This window comes from Macrobrachium nipponense, chromosome 20 (genome assembly GCF_015104395.2).
Source record: "Macrobrachium nipponense isolate FS-2020 chromosome 20, ASM1510439v2, whole genome shotgun sequence".
Lineage (NCBI taxonomy): Eukaryota > Metazoa > Arthropoda > Malacostraca > Decapoda > Palaemonidae > Macrobrachium > Macrobrachium nipponense.
In genome coordinates this window covers 60,864,953-60,880,610 of record NC_061089.1, presented here as the reverse complement: position 1 = coordinate 60,880,610, position 15,658 = coordinate 60,864,953, and the positions used below count along the sequence as shown (strand labels likewise).

At 35.7% G+C, this 15,658-nt stretch overlaps 1 protein-coding gene across 1 annotated transcript in view; it reads right to left on the bottom strand.

Moving 5' to 3' along the window:
* The window catches only part of LOC135226487 (vasoactive intestinal polypeptide receptor-like), a 309,527-nt gene that overhangs the window by 32,650 nt on the left and 261,219 nt on the right, over positions 1 to 15,658 (bottom strand). The window contains exons 5-8 of the mRNA XM_064266104.1: positions 10,609 to 10,718; positions 9,074 to 9,203; positions 1,848 to 2,004; positions 810 to 940 (exon numbers count right to left, since the gene is read on the bottom strand). Of these exons, the coding sequence (XP_064122174.1) occupies positions 810 to 940; positions 1,848 to 2,004; positions 9,074 to 9,203; positions 10,609 to 10,718 (528 nt within the window). The remainder of the gene's footprint in view (positions 1 to 809; positions 941 to 1,847; positions 2,005 to 9,073; positions 9,204 to 10,608; positions 10,719 to 15,658) is intronic.

The window sequence follows — 15,658 nt, the reverse complement described above, 5'->3', positions numbered from 1 at the left end:
ATATATATATACGTATATATATATATAATAATATATATATACACACATTCTGCATATACACACACACATATAGATATACATATATGTATTGATATATATATATATATATATATATAGATATATATATATATCTCACTTTCCTTGTAACTTTGGAATAATTTGCAATGAGAATTGTAACTGCCCTGCATTTAAACATAACGCTTTGATCATTAGTAGGTGATTCAAAAATCTACTATATATAACACAATCATTTTAAGAATAGTATATATTATAAGAGATAGAGAGATGACAGTTATATGATATAACGTATATAGAGAATAGAGAAGAGATATATATATAAAGTAATAGATATATAACACACCATTCTGCATATACCACACACCACATTAGTATAATTTATTTATATTATGAATATATATAATAATATTAATATATATATATATATAATATATATATACATCTACACATACACAGGCATATATATATATATATATATATATATATATATATATATATATATGCGTGTGAGTGTAAGTGTGCTAGACCAGATCAACCAGAAACTTCCTTAAGCTCCTAATTATTCTTTAAAATTTTCACTCGAGTTACCTTTATGACTAAAGATCCATTCTCGACGCCAACCAGTAATCTACAGATCTAATCAACATCTGCAACTACGCTGCAAAAACAAGATCTTATGCAAAATGATGAAGGAATATATTGAATTCCGTTTACAGTGTAAGAGGAATAATGTTCTCAATTGAATCAAGCGTATTCTGTTGGGAATCACAAGGGGACTGACTACTACTCACCATCAGAGCGATCACCATCGGAGCAACGAGTATCCACACATAGGTGAGAGAGCCGTATCCCTTCCAGCAGTGCACAGGGTGGTAGAAGTACATGGTAGCGGCCCAGGCTGGGATGAACAGCAACGGTGTACCTGAGTACAGTAAACTATCAACACACATGCGAAAATCTTAAGCAAATGAAGAAAGGATTTTTTACCTCCTTAATAAATAATATATGAGTTCGGTAAGTTTTCTGAAAAATATGAATAAATTCTTTAGCATCTGAGTCGACTAACTGTCAGCATAAAAAAAATCTACTACCAGGGATGAGATTGTAAAGAAAAAAGTGGTTATTTTGGTTGTGGTTGTTGAGGAGCACTGGAGTGATTATTTTATGAGTCAGATTTTCTATAAATAATTTCGAGACACTAACCTTTCTTCAATATTCAATGAATTAAAAAAAACTGATTGTTGTTAATTAAGAGTGATGATTTTTTTTCATGCATAACTCATTCTTCAAAACATCCTCCTTTATGAATATTTCCTTAATAGATCATGGAAATGATTAGCCATTGCATAATGTCCACTGATATTCTCAATGCGGAATCTTTCTCCCTTGAGAAAGGATGCCTCTGACTCCAACGGAAACTCCAGACTTTTGGCGAAGAAGTCAAGACTGCTCTGAGACAATTCTCTTTTTATGACATCAGACAGGATATGCTAACAAACATTTTTACTCCAATATAAATATTTGCGACAAGACAGCAGCCAAAAAACGAAGGAAAAGATGACAAACTAGGATGGGAGCTATAAATTCTATAGCCTATTTAGTACGATAATGTACTGGTACTATTCCCGATTAAGAAGAATAAGAAGAAGAAGAAGAAGAAGACGAAGAAGAAGAAGAGGGAAGTCAAAATGAAAACGTCTAGTCTTCCTAGACGCAATCTAAATCTGAACGCATTTTTCAACTACGGTCTATAAGAAATGCAAACCTTTTTTAAAATCGATTTAGTCGTTATTAACTCACTGATCCATTATTTCTATCAAATGACTCACCCCATCCAATGGCGTAATAAAGCATAAAAGGAGCTCCGTCGTTAAAGATGTTGGACGTCAGTCTGGAGTGGAGATACAGTCCTTCGACGAACATCCAGTTGATTGAGGACATCTGTGCGTACATCCTCACTCCAAGGAGGGTCTTGCAGAGCCAGTCCTGCGTAGGAAAGGACTGACGTCATTTCTCATTGTAACGGATGGGTGTTATGTATTCGTGAAAGATGACAAGCAAAAAAAAAAAAATATAATAATAATAATCTCTTCTCCCAAAAGAATAAGAAGACTTGCTATAGGTAGATAGGATTTGTATAATCTCACATTAAGAGAATTAGTATTGTCTCTCAGTTTGGTAGAACGTACTATCTCACAGTTCACTAACATTGGAAATCATTTACATTAGCAGAATCACTATTCTAATTCCCCTGTGCTCAACTAGGCCGGTGGTCTTTCCCGACCTACAAAAATATTGTCTCACAAGTAAAAGAAATCAAATGCAGGTATAGTGTCCCATTAAATCAATAAAAAAAAATACCAGAGTTCGCTAAATAGATCTTGCAGTGTCTCGCAGGTCACTCATTATGTAACTTTTTTTTTTGGAAATCGGAAAACAGTGATCGCTTCGAATAGAACGGTGACTGTTTAATAATGGGTATATATTCAAGAACCAAACCTATTATCAACAACAGCACAGTGTCAAATAACGACTAATACAAAGAATCTATTAGTCTTTCCAGACCAAGCTATAGAAAAGAATAATAATAATAAAAAAAAATTTTCGTAACTCTAAATCATCAATAGTGTCTCGACCTTGAAAAGATCCTGTCAACATGTCAACCAGAATCAAATATTTTCCCCTTGCAAAGATCTCACTCTTTAAGAATTTAATAAAACGGGACCTTGAAAGTTTGCGCAAGCTTTTTATATTGCACTTCTGCATCGAGGCAAACTTGCATTCAGTCGTTGATTTTCATGGCTGAATGACTACGCTTTACCTATGTTGTTCCTGGCTTCGCCAAATTTCGCTGATGCAGTTTTAATTCTACCCTCCACGAAATGGAAACGCAAACTGATTAGATTACATATTTTACGTTCAAAAAGAGAATCTTTCGGGAAAGAATGCTAAATGGTAAATGGGATGTCTCAAGGACTATTCTTTAGCAGAAAAGGAAAAGGATATATTTATCATTCTATAACTTTGAGGAGTTATTAATCTTCGACGATTTCGATTTATAAAGAAGGAACATTTTACTTCAGTGTTTAAAAGTTAACGATACATTCAAATTATGCGTGCTTGTATCTGTGTGTGTTCCTTGAAAGGTGTTCCTTACTTTCTAAAAACTTCTCAGTTTAACAGATAATAATAATAATAATAATAATAATAATAATAATAATAATAATAATAATAATAATAACAACAAGAAAGAAAAATTTCTGAGTGGCTAATCATTGCCAACTAACCACTTGCTGAAACGAAATGAGCTTACAATGTCTTCGACAAAGCCGTGCAGTTTTCATGGGACAATATGAAATGCTTTACTGATAAAATAATTTTCCAGACGCTGTAACATCACAAATTTCTTGAACACAAACTTACGGAAATTTCCAAGAAGTTTAAAACAATATTTTCTCGTTCGTAAACAAGTTCGAGATCGGAAATTACATTCTTTTTATTACTTTTCTGTAAAAGAAAACTATTCCGGTGGATTTGTCTGTCCGTCCTCATTTTTTCTGTCCGCCCTCAGATCTTAAAAACTACGGACGCTAGGGGGCTGCAAATTGGGGTGTTGATCATGCAACCCCCAATCATCAATCATACCAAACTGCAGCCCTCGTGCCTCCGTGGTTTTTATTTCATTAAATGTTAAACTTAGGATCTTTGCGCCTGACACCGTTTATAAGTGCCAACAACACAGGCCACAGTCGGGCCTGGCTGAGAGTTTCATACAGGATTACACGCTGTGCAGAAAATCGATTGTGCCGAAGACACTTCGGCGCATTTATTACTTGTTTATTTTTCTTTTGCTTTTGATCCCCGGATTCTGTTCCGGTTTTGAGAAGGTGACGTCACCCAGGTGCCAATTCAAATAAGCTCAAATGACATTTGTCATATCAGTGAAATAACGTATAAATAAAGGACTCAGTAATCCGTTCAAAGTATAGCCAAATAAAAAATAAAATGTGCCAAGGTTCGGCTCTAATACAGAAATCCATCTGGAAACAAGTGATGAAATGAATAATTCATATTTTCCAGATAAAAGACAAAACGCGCCCTTCATAGAAAAAACAACAACAGATTATTTCTATTTGTTTCCAACTGCTTACTCGATGAAGACTTTTTTTCTTTAGCCAACGTTGTATCTTTAGTGATTTTCCCATAAACATAATGAGATTTTCAGCCTAATTTCGCTACTAGAGTTAATGATAAACGAGGGGTATTTTCGCGCTTAATATAATCTCCACTGATGCAATTAATTACTGGGTAATGAGTGACTGAAGAGTAATAGGATTCCAAGCAACACCTCATCTTTACTAAATCGGGTCTCGTGAAGATTATTAAGCTCACGATAACTATACTCGGTTTTTTTCCATCTGTCCGTCCGCCAGTGGTGTTTGCGCATGGTAACACTACGTCCCGGGCTTTAGATAGTTACATTCAGCTTACATTCAACAATTATAATAATACCCCATTTTGAATATTAACGGTGTAATTTGCATACAGTAAATTATAAAACACTTTTCAGTTGCAAAGGTACATCCAGATATCCTTTTATTTACCTAAAACTTATACATAGCGTAACTATCCTAAGCCCAGGACGCAGTGTTACCATACGCAAGTATCACAGGCGGGTGGACAGATGGAAAAAAACAGAGTATAATAACTTCGCTTATGATATTCCACAAGAATGAGCATGGTTTTCATTACTGCCTTTAATAACAACAACTATATACATAGAGATATTGTAAAAGTGAAACCTGTTGGGTAAAAGAAAAAAAAAGGTCAAAGGTGCTTTTATTATCCGAATTGGTGATTATTATCATTCTGATTTAAAAATTCACTTAAAGTCAAACGTACAAAAAATATAAATAGTACAGAATCTCGTAAAAAAGAAAAAAAATACTACATTCGAAAACAAACGGACTTGAGACAATGTGCGCCTTCTTAACAACTCAGAGATCGATATAAATGACAAGAGCCACAAGGAATGCGCTCTTTCTTGGCGTTTACCAGTCTTCAGAAAGAGCGACAGGATGAGAATACTCTCTTGAGAATTCTCATCCAAGAGCCCGACCGAGCATGATGTACAAAGGACGAGCTAACAATGGTCATGAGCTCCCAAAGCTAGCAAACATTCAAAGCATTATTCTTACCTAATCCAGAAGTTTTCTGCGTCGGAGCAATTTGTTTAATTATGAAAAATCTAGGCGAACAAATAATGTGCTCGAGTTATGAAAAAGCTCAAACCGCAAATATTAAACGGGGAATTTTCATTCAGTTATTCAACGTTTCCAACGACTTTTGTTACCTGCTTATCAACACTGTATTTTTCGACTTCCATAAAAACTGACATTCTTCAGCGTATCATCATTGTTATTCAAGATTGTGTATAAGAAAAGGAATAACGAGATCCGCAGCATGATAATGCTGAAGGGGAAGGCATAGCTCTACTCAAAAATAGCAAACGAGGAGCGGAATTCAGTAAACTCTTGAAGAAAACAGACCACAATAGAAGACAAAATATCCACAGAGTAGCATTGGAAAGAAAAGCTTGAGGGCACAGCGCCCTTCATCCTCTGGAACTTTATACTTAGGTAAGTCCTTTGTTCCCGAGAACGGTATCCATTAGGCTACTATTCAGAACCGAAAGGACAGCAAACAAACCCTTTCATAGCAAGTAATACCTTCGGAGACTTTTTCTACTCTTCCTATACAACGTTTCACTGTGAACTAACGCAGTGTCCATGGAGGTCGTTCAGTTTTTGTTTTATTTTAGGGTTTTGGGTTGTTGGGGGTAGTGGTGCTGGGGAGGGAGCCAGGATGATGCCAAGAACTCTTCAGGTATTCTATTTTCATGGAGAAATCTCCGTAGCTGATTTCCAATATACCCACGTGGAAGAAGACAAAACACAGCCAGAACTATATTGTCTCCTGAAAATTGTCGAATCTCTCCTGAAAACAGGAGAGGAAAACAACATTCATTCTGATACGAGACCGTCTTCGTCTTTTCTTTTATTCTTTTTTTTTGAGTATAAAGGAAAACGATCAAGTTTTGGGAACAGTTTCTGACTTGAATGTGCATAATTTCTTCAGCAAAATGCATATGATTGCTTTCATGCTGAATCACTAAGTTTTCCTTTGATTGGAGAGTGACGCACTTTCGACGTTGATTTTGACCTGTCACCTAATAAGGTTCTCTCTCTTTTTCTTGCTTTCATTATTAGATTAACCTTCAACAGAAGCTTGCGCATTTGTGCTCGTGGGCATCCGATGATATCAACACAGTTTTGTGCCCTAGGACGTTTCCTAAAAATGACCATCCACGACGACCTACAACTTATCATAAAGAAAAATCCTTCTTTCCTTTCTAATAATACAAAGACCAACAGACTCGGACGATACTCACGAGCCTTAGAGAGCCCCGAAGGACGGTCTTTACTCCATAGCGGAGCCACACAAAGACCGAGACACTTGAAACATTGTTATGAATGATAGAGATTCTCAATATCGCTTCAGCGGCCAGTGTTGCCGTTTTGAGGAATTTCGTCTACTAGAGTGGCTTTCTAGTGACATCTAGCAATCCTCCATGGATATTCTGCCCACAGCCAGCCAGGGCGGTGAGGAATAAAATTCTTCACTTTACCTTTGTGTTTTATTATGAAGATAAGGTTATAAAACATATCCTGCTCATTTAAATAAATGAATTTTATTGGAATCCTTTATTTTTCTTCGTCAAAAATGCTTTATGTTCAGCTAGAGACGCGTAGTTTATTTTTACGTCACGGTAAATCATTCTACATCGGAAAATACTCATTCTAACCATTAAATCATAAATAACGTAAAAAAATCAGAAGACTGCTTATGGTAACACTGCTAATGGCCAATGTTGTGAAGAAAAAACGGCATCGGAGCAAGTTCAGCCTGAGACTTCAGTGTGATGAAAGACTTCAGTAAACTCCAGACATCACTCGTTCTGTTTCTAGTAAGATCTCATAACTATACATTTTTGGGAATTGTCAAGCGATAGCAAGAATCAAGGAGATTTTTTTTTTGCAATTTTCAATTAATTGATTTATTCATTTATTTTGTCTGGGTGACAGGATTTTCATTTTCCAGACAAGTTGGAAATATCAGAGCAATAAAATGAAGTCCTCATTCTTAGCAATTTTCTAAAAATTGACTGAAAAGCAGTGAGGGGATAAGATCTCATTTTATTCAGGTGATTTTCCATTTAATTCTGGTAAATTAGTCCTTATAAGATCCGGAAGGGTATCGTAAAAAATAGCTTAGAGGAATTTCAAACAAATCAAATGGAATGGAAATTATGTATTTTGAAATAATCGTTCAATTGGAGGCCTTTTCTTTTTTTGTGTGTGAATCAGTTTCTAGTTACTTTAATTGTTTAGTTTCCTATTCAGGTTTAATTCAACGTTCTTTCATTTAAACATGTCAGTTTTTTCTCTATATTGAAGAGTTTTAAACACCCACGGGTCGCTTGTCTATGTTTAACCCTCGAGTCGATTATCGCCGTTTCCTCATAAAAACTGCGACGCTGTAAAACCTTTCTGAATTCGAAATCAGATCGTGACAGCCATAAATTCTTCAATTCCTAAAGTGTGAAACATGAACGTTTAGCATTTTCTTTTTAAAACAGAGAAAGAGTTTCACACTTGACTTTCTTCCTTAGTCTAAGGACGTAAAAAGAAAATGGAAGCAGTCCTACAAGCGCGAGCGCGCACACACACACACACACACACACACACACACACACACACACACACACACACATATATATAATATATATATATATATATATATATATATATATATATATATATATATATATATGTATATATATATATATATATATATATATATATTCAATACGACGAAACAATCAAGAAAATAAATCGCCATTGTAGCTACTAATAATCCATGTACATGGAAATATCTATCCATCTTTCCTCTAATACAAAATACTTTCACGCAGTATAAATACAATCTGACACAAACACTTTTTCATGCACTATTTTTTTTTTTTTACATTCTGCTTAGCTTCCCCTAAAAGCTCGGCGATGCAACATTCCTTCAACATTTTTGCCTAAGGACTCAGAACGCCTTCCCAGGGACATGATATACCTTTCGGTGTCATGGAAGAGCCATTTTTCAAGACTTGGACAATATTTTTTTAAACGGAAGACATTTCCATGAGCGTCAAACGAAAAATTCCGGATCTTTGCTAGAAGTGACCCCCAAGGCTTTCAACACAGTATCTATCCACCTTTGCGTCGTGTTTAGTACGAGCCAGTTGGTGGATTACCGTTAAAACACAAACGAAAGACTGTACGTAAATATCATAAAGACAATGATCCCCAAGAAATATTAGTCCTATATCACGACCCCCGAAAACCTTTGGGGGTCAATATCTAGGAAAGCTAAAAAATTCGAAGTATGTATTTAACTATACTTTTTTTTTTTTTCCATCTGTCCACCCGCCTGTGGTGCTTGCGTATGGTAACACTGCGTCCCGGGCTTGAGATAGTTACGCTATGTGTAAGTTTTCATTTGCAACTGAAAAGTGTTTTAATAATTTACTGTAAGCGAATTACACCGTTAATATTCGAAATAGGATATTATTATAATTGTTAAATGTAAGCTGAATGTAACTATCTAAAGCCCGGGACGCAGTGTTACCATACGCAAACACCACAGGCGTGTGGGCAGATGGAAAAAAACCGAGTATAATTACAGGTGCTTCCTGTACCAATAACTGCATTCATAGTCATTCCGGTCACTTCTAAAACATACATAAAATAGCTGTATGAAACTTGATGACTGATCCACTGCTTTAAGAATGATCATGCTAGCTGCCTTTCCCTCTTAAAGTCAAGTAATATAATATTTGAAAAAAAGTCTTTTTCATTCACTGGACGCTTTCAAGCGTATATATTATATGACTTCGTAATTCGTAGGAGCCAGAAATCACTAGAAAGCAAAACTTATTACCCACCACATCTCTGTAGGTGATCTTTTCTCTCTGCGACACGAAAGGTTCAGTGAGCACCAGCATCACTACGAAGCGGATGATGAGAGACACCACCAGATTTCGGTGAACCCTCAGGCGGTCACACTCCAACGCCCTGTTGAAAATAAAGAACGCTCTGTAAGCTTCCGAATTAGCATGGAAATTTAAGTGGAGCCATTTGCATTTGTAATATTAAACAAGGTTTTAATACAAAAGAAAATATAGCGCCTCAGTGGCGTGATCGGTACGGTCTTGGCCTGCCACCTCGGTGGCCGCGAGTTCTAGTCTCGGGCATTCCACTGAGGGGTAAGAGATGTGTATTTCTGGTGATAGAAGTTCACTCTCAAGGTGGTTCGGAGGTCACGTAAAGCCGTTGGTTCCGTTGCCGAATAACCACTGGTTCCATGCAACGTAAAAACACCGTACAAACAAACAAACTAAAGATAAAATTACGGAATATCATTTTATCTTAAGAGTCCAGAGTGATCCAAGAAGACAGGAATTGTTTTTTTTTTTTTTTTTTTTTTTTTTTTTGTATTTATTTATTTATTTATTTTGCCTCTAGAGGGATTACGAGCTATCACTGCAAAGAATCTACTTTAAGAAAATCTAGAACACTCATTTAAATAAAACAAGTTGTTGAAAAAAATGTTCTAAATAACCCTCATTTATTGAATGCGCACAAGCTCCCCAAGTTCATTATTCGTGTAGATTTAAAAGTATTAGAAGTAATAAAGGGATTAAGAAATGAAATAAGCTGGCCTCTTACTTCAAGAAGTTACAAGGTGAATTTATTCTCAGAACAAACAGTTGTCCCTTTCAATACACGAGGCGTAACACTCATAATATTTGGAAGCTTTGCGGGTCTATAGTGAAGTGGCACTCTCTGAGTGCCAACCGGTGCCATTGTCAACGTATGAATACCGACAGAGGTGCAAATATAGCTCTGCCCTGCTCTCACTTCCCTCTCTTTTGTACGTTTATTCAGGTTTTCAGTGAAGCAACGGCCTTTTTTTTCACCACATTAAACACTAAAAATACCTAAAAGAATATCTTTATGAAATGACGGTGCCATAGCACAATCCAGTCATTTTCATACTTACAAATTTACCTCTATTTACACTGTATACATCACACAAAGACAAAAGGCTAACGCAGTACCCTATGAATAACGTGCCATTTAACAATTGTTCAAAAATAGTGCCTTATTTGGATTTGCTGTAAAAGCTGTGTCTCGTCCAGTGCAAGAGTGAAAATAATGCCTTTCTGAAATATGTGCAAATAAACAAAGGTATTTATCTGAATCTAGTTATAAATGAACAACGTATGTGAAATAAATACCTGATAAAAAAGCAACTGGCTTGAAAAGAGTAAGACTAAACTCTTCACGTAAAAGTACAAGAAATAAATCACACATGAAATACTAAGGAATAAAATGCTTAGATGATATTCGCGAAGTGAAGATACTTCAGCCTAAAAACGCAAAGTGACAAAAGCTATATCTATAAAATAAGACTTACCTGAAATACGTGAAAATAAATAGGGTGACCAGCAGCGTGGACAACGACAGGAGAGCTCCGACGAAAGTGATGTAGCCGACGGCTTCGACAACATCAGGAGAGCCCTCTGGCTGTTGTTGTTGTTGATGATGATGATGGAGATGAAACCGATTAGAGTGCATAAGATCTGTCAATGCAATTCTTAAACAATACTCATAGCAGCATGAGTCTTGAAATGGAGAAACAAATCCACAGTTACGTACTATAGTATGTACTACAACAAGACTTCGGGAAACTGACTGAGATTGAAAAGGGAAATCGATCAGTTTCCCGAAAGCTTTCTGCACAGATTTTTCTTTAAATGTAAGTGCATATGCTTGACTGTGGATTTGTTTCTCCAATGCAATTCTTATTTTAAAAAATGCAGTACCCTTTTCCTTCAGAAAGAAGGTTAACAAATTGTTAGGATGTAAATAGGTTTAAAGGATTACAATGCTTTAATATAAGCTCGAGTTACTACGTCCTTCAACGGAACCTAGCAACACAAGGAATGTTAATTTCGCCGAATATGTGTGGGAATTGGTGGCTATCGGTGCTACGAGCCCGCGCCGGTCTACGGAACCCAATTGAATTAGTCGATCAATCAAGACGCCGATCCTGTAGGGAAGTAACGCAGAAAGAGGTCCTGTCACTATATGCTATAGGGGAACTTTTATTTGAGAAATTTGCCTTAAAGTAAAAAAAAAAAACATTATTTTGTTTTAAATTTCTCTGGACAAATCAATTGCACTAAATAACGCATGATTTAATTTGCTTCCATGAAGAAACCAATTTCTTATCAGAGAACACTTCCTGTTTGCTTCATTTCTAACTCCTTTTAACTTCATGTTGTCATTTATATATAATTATGAAAAGTGTAGCCGTTTGTGCGTACGAGCAATTTGTATCTAAATTTCAAAAGTACATTTTAGGTAGGTAGAGTTTATCAATAGGTATGGAATTATTAGTTTCATTTTAATAATTGAAACAATTTTACACAAAATTTTCCAGATGACGCTGAGATACATTAACGAGAAAGAGGTTATTATTCCTTTAAGGAAAATACAATGAGGAATGATTGTGCAACACTTTGCAATAGTGTACATCTTATTAAGAAATTGATATAGGCACTAATTTAACTTATACGAGTTAATATACATACACCTTTAATTCTATATAGCTTTCGTTGTTATTATTATTAAAGAATAATGTTTACCAGTTGCAGTAGGAGCAAGACGCCGTGCCAGCGCAAGGCTGCCTTAATCTCAAACAACAACATGATTGTTACTGTATATCAAAGGATTGGCAGGTGTTTCGTTTTGATAAACAGAGTTGGCGTCTCCTTGGTGATATGAAATTATTTTGATCTCGCCAGAAGAACACAGTGGCAATCTTGATGTCAAAGCTAATTAATTGCTACCTTTTGCATGATAATTCAGAGGAGATTGAGAAACTCATAGTCAACTTCATGGCAAATAACGCTGGACAACAGATGCGAGGAATTTCTTTTACTGTCTTCAATTTCAAAAGATAACCTTTAGGGAAAATGTTCGTGGTACAGTTTTCAAATGATCGAGGAAGCTGCGTTTTTATAACAAATGCATTTCTTTATTGCCAGTTTCCACCACTATATACCAAATTTGTATATAATCTTTTAGATATAAGTGGTAGAGGTATCTATAATTAAGTATGGAATGAATAAATACTTTGAGAAACATTTAACCGATAATTTCTAAACACGATTTAGCTAATAATACGTTTCCTGCGTCGACTGACATGCTCATGATGTTTATTTGTAGATATATATCAATCAGTCAAGTGTTCTAGAGCCATGGCATACATGGAATTAGTACGGAATGGCCTACTTCTTCTTTAAGTAAGATTTTGCATTTCAGATGGTAGTATTAGACCAGCACACCTGAGATTGTTATAAATATTCTCCAACCCTGCTCTGCGCAATAAACTTTGTAGCATTGACCATGTTTAAGGATACACTTGAACGCAAGGTGTCTCTTTTGGTGATTAAGTGGGGTTTTAATCTTAGCTATCTACCCAGTGTACTCAACTGGTAATCTTGTTCGTCCGATGTTACTTTTTAATCCAATTGTCTTCACTTTACAGTGCACTGGATATCCTACTGTGGCTTTTGCTGTTGGTATACAGATTATGGATAATACTGATTACCAACTCAGGTCTGCTTGAAATTTGACGTTACCTGTCATGACATGATCCTGCATTCCTTCTGCAAGATATCTGAAAAATCCAGCTTTCTCACAAAACAAAATGCAATATGTTGACGTTGTTGTCCTTCTATTGTCCAGGCAGACTCGCTTAAAAGGCTTGTATGCATTTGAATTATATCAGAGTTAAAGATGCCACAATTGGTCATGTTACAGAGGAACAACATCGTTAATTGTAACATCAGCTACTTCAGGTGTTAGGAATTTCAGTTCTGAAAGTGTTTAAGTATATCCTTATTGTTGAAGAGATGAATACGCTTGGAAGCGTATGTCGGTGTACATACTTACCATCGCTCACACACAAACATACACCTATACATATACATACATATATATATATACACACACACACACACACACACACACACACATATATATATATATATATAATATATATATATATCTATATATATATTATATATATAATATATATATATTTCCTTAAATCCACGGTAGAAGGTGTGTGAAACAGGGATTTTGAACAAGTACTTTCGTAGTTTATTTCTAAATACTCAAGTGTGAACAACTTGAGAATGTAGGAATAAACCAAGAAAGTACTTGTTCAAAGTTCCAGTTTCACTCACATTCTATTGTGGATTTAAGGATATTCCCAAGCACGCGTTCCTTCGTGCTACATTGGATATACATACATACATACATATACGTATATATATGTTTATATATATATAATATATATATATATATATATACATATATATACACACACACAAGCAAACACATATATGTACGTATCTACATCCAAGGGCGCTCAGACAGTAGACAATTTGGAGTTCATGGAAAGGCATTTTGTTTATATCCATTTTATTAAAAGGCCGACTTTTTTTTTTTTTTGCACGTGTCTCTTTTCCAATTTGTCGTCCTCCCTGTCAGTTTGCTTTGTGCTACCAATGTGGGTAGGTGTCTTCTGTTCCCTATCTTTTGCTGTCAGAATTTGTTCTCTTTGTTCCGTTTTAGATGTAACTATGGCGTTCATAAGTAAATGTTGTATATAATCCTTACATTATGTATACAAGCACTATCTACTTTAATCGTTTTTCTTCCAAGAAAATGTATCAAGCGATACGAAACGTCGGCCTTTCAGTAAAACAGATATAAACAGAATGTGTTTCCATGAACTCCAAATTGTCTGTATGTATCTATGTACGTATTATATAAAAATTTGAAAAATGGGAAGAGAGACTGGGCGATTAAATAGAATGGGCCTCTTATTTCTCTGAAGTGGCTTTGAGGCTAAAGATAAAATGTTTAATCTTTGATTTTTGATTTTTTATTCTCGTTAATATATCCCGTGTTTTGTTGTGCGAGATCAACATCTCATCGCACGCTTGACCCACATACTCTTAGTTTTTCATTAAAATAATATCTCATTGCTGAAGGTCAACGGCGTCCTGACAATTACTCCTGGATATATGTCAAATCTACGTGAGAGGTATTGTCAATTCGACAAGTATCTCATTCCAAATATACGAGCAAATGCATTTGCCGGTGCGTTACGAGTTGTCAACATGCACGGAACTTGTCAACAAAATTGTTTCTCAGTTGAAAGACGACTTCGTCATTCTCTCTCTCTCTCTCTCTCTCTCTCTCTCTCTCTCTCTCTCTCTCACACACACAAGCTTGACGTAAATTGAATTTGTCGTAACTGAATTATGTGCACGTGAAATACAAAAAATGAAATGTCTTCTATTCTGGATAAATAAAATAAACGTACGAATAGCAAAATTTTGGATATTAATGTTAAATAAATCTAGGTACTTATGAAGGTTATTACAATTCTACTCTAACAGGGATTTATTCTAAAAATAAAGGTGAATATTGGAACAAATGAACGTCAGAGGAGTTGGAGAGCTAAATGAGAACAGACCAAAAGCAAAAGGTTGAAAGCGAGGGAGCTGGAGGCAAAATTATACAGTGTAATAGGCCTTTCATAGCAGTGCGCAGAGCAAGGTGCGCTGTAAGCGGTGCCTCCATACGGTGCAATATATACTATATCGTTATTAAGTTGATAATCGGTATCATAACTGCTGCTATTAAAAGATTCTTAAGTTTTTTACTGTAATAATAATAATTAATAATAATAATAATAATAATAATAATAATAATAATAATAATAATAATAATAATAATAATAATGTAATCAACAGCCTGAGATTGGAGCTACAGAAGCAAAAAGGAAGAAATGGACAAGAGAAAAAATAAGGAAATATGGAGATGCTACATCAGAAGCAACCCGACGGAGAGAGGATATAGAAGAAGATTGGTCAACATCTGGAATGAGAGGAATAACACCCCCCAAACAGAGCAGAGGCTGGCAGGCCAAGTAAGGAACATAAAGAAAAAGAACTGGCTCTCCCCAACAGAAAGAGAAGAACTGGAAAGGGAAATGTCACACGACAACGAATTACACGAAGACGAACTGAGAGACGATACCACAGAAGACGACAGGGAGGATGAGGTATCAAACGACACACGATGAAACACCGACAATGTAACAGAGAGGACGGAATGGGTAGAAAAGATTAGACAATGGATGGATCCAGATACAGAGAGAACAAAGATCCCCTCCATGGAAGCCTACAACACCAAGAAATTAAGGGAGAAAACAAGTGAGGTCAATGAAATAATGGGCATAATACACACCAGCAATATCACAGAAACAAATAACTTGGCATATGCAGGAGCAAGATTAGTAGCAGAACTGATAGGGATTCGAACACCAACACCACCAGCACAACCAACCCAACAGAAACCAAAACAGCAACCTCCTTGGA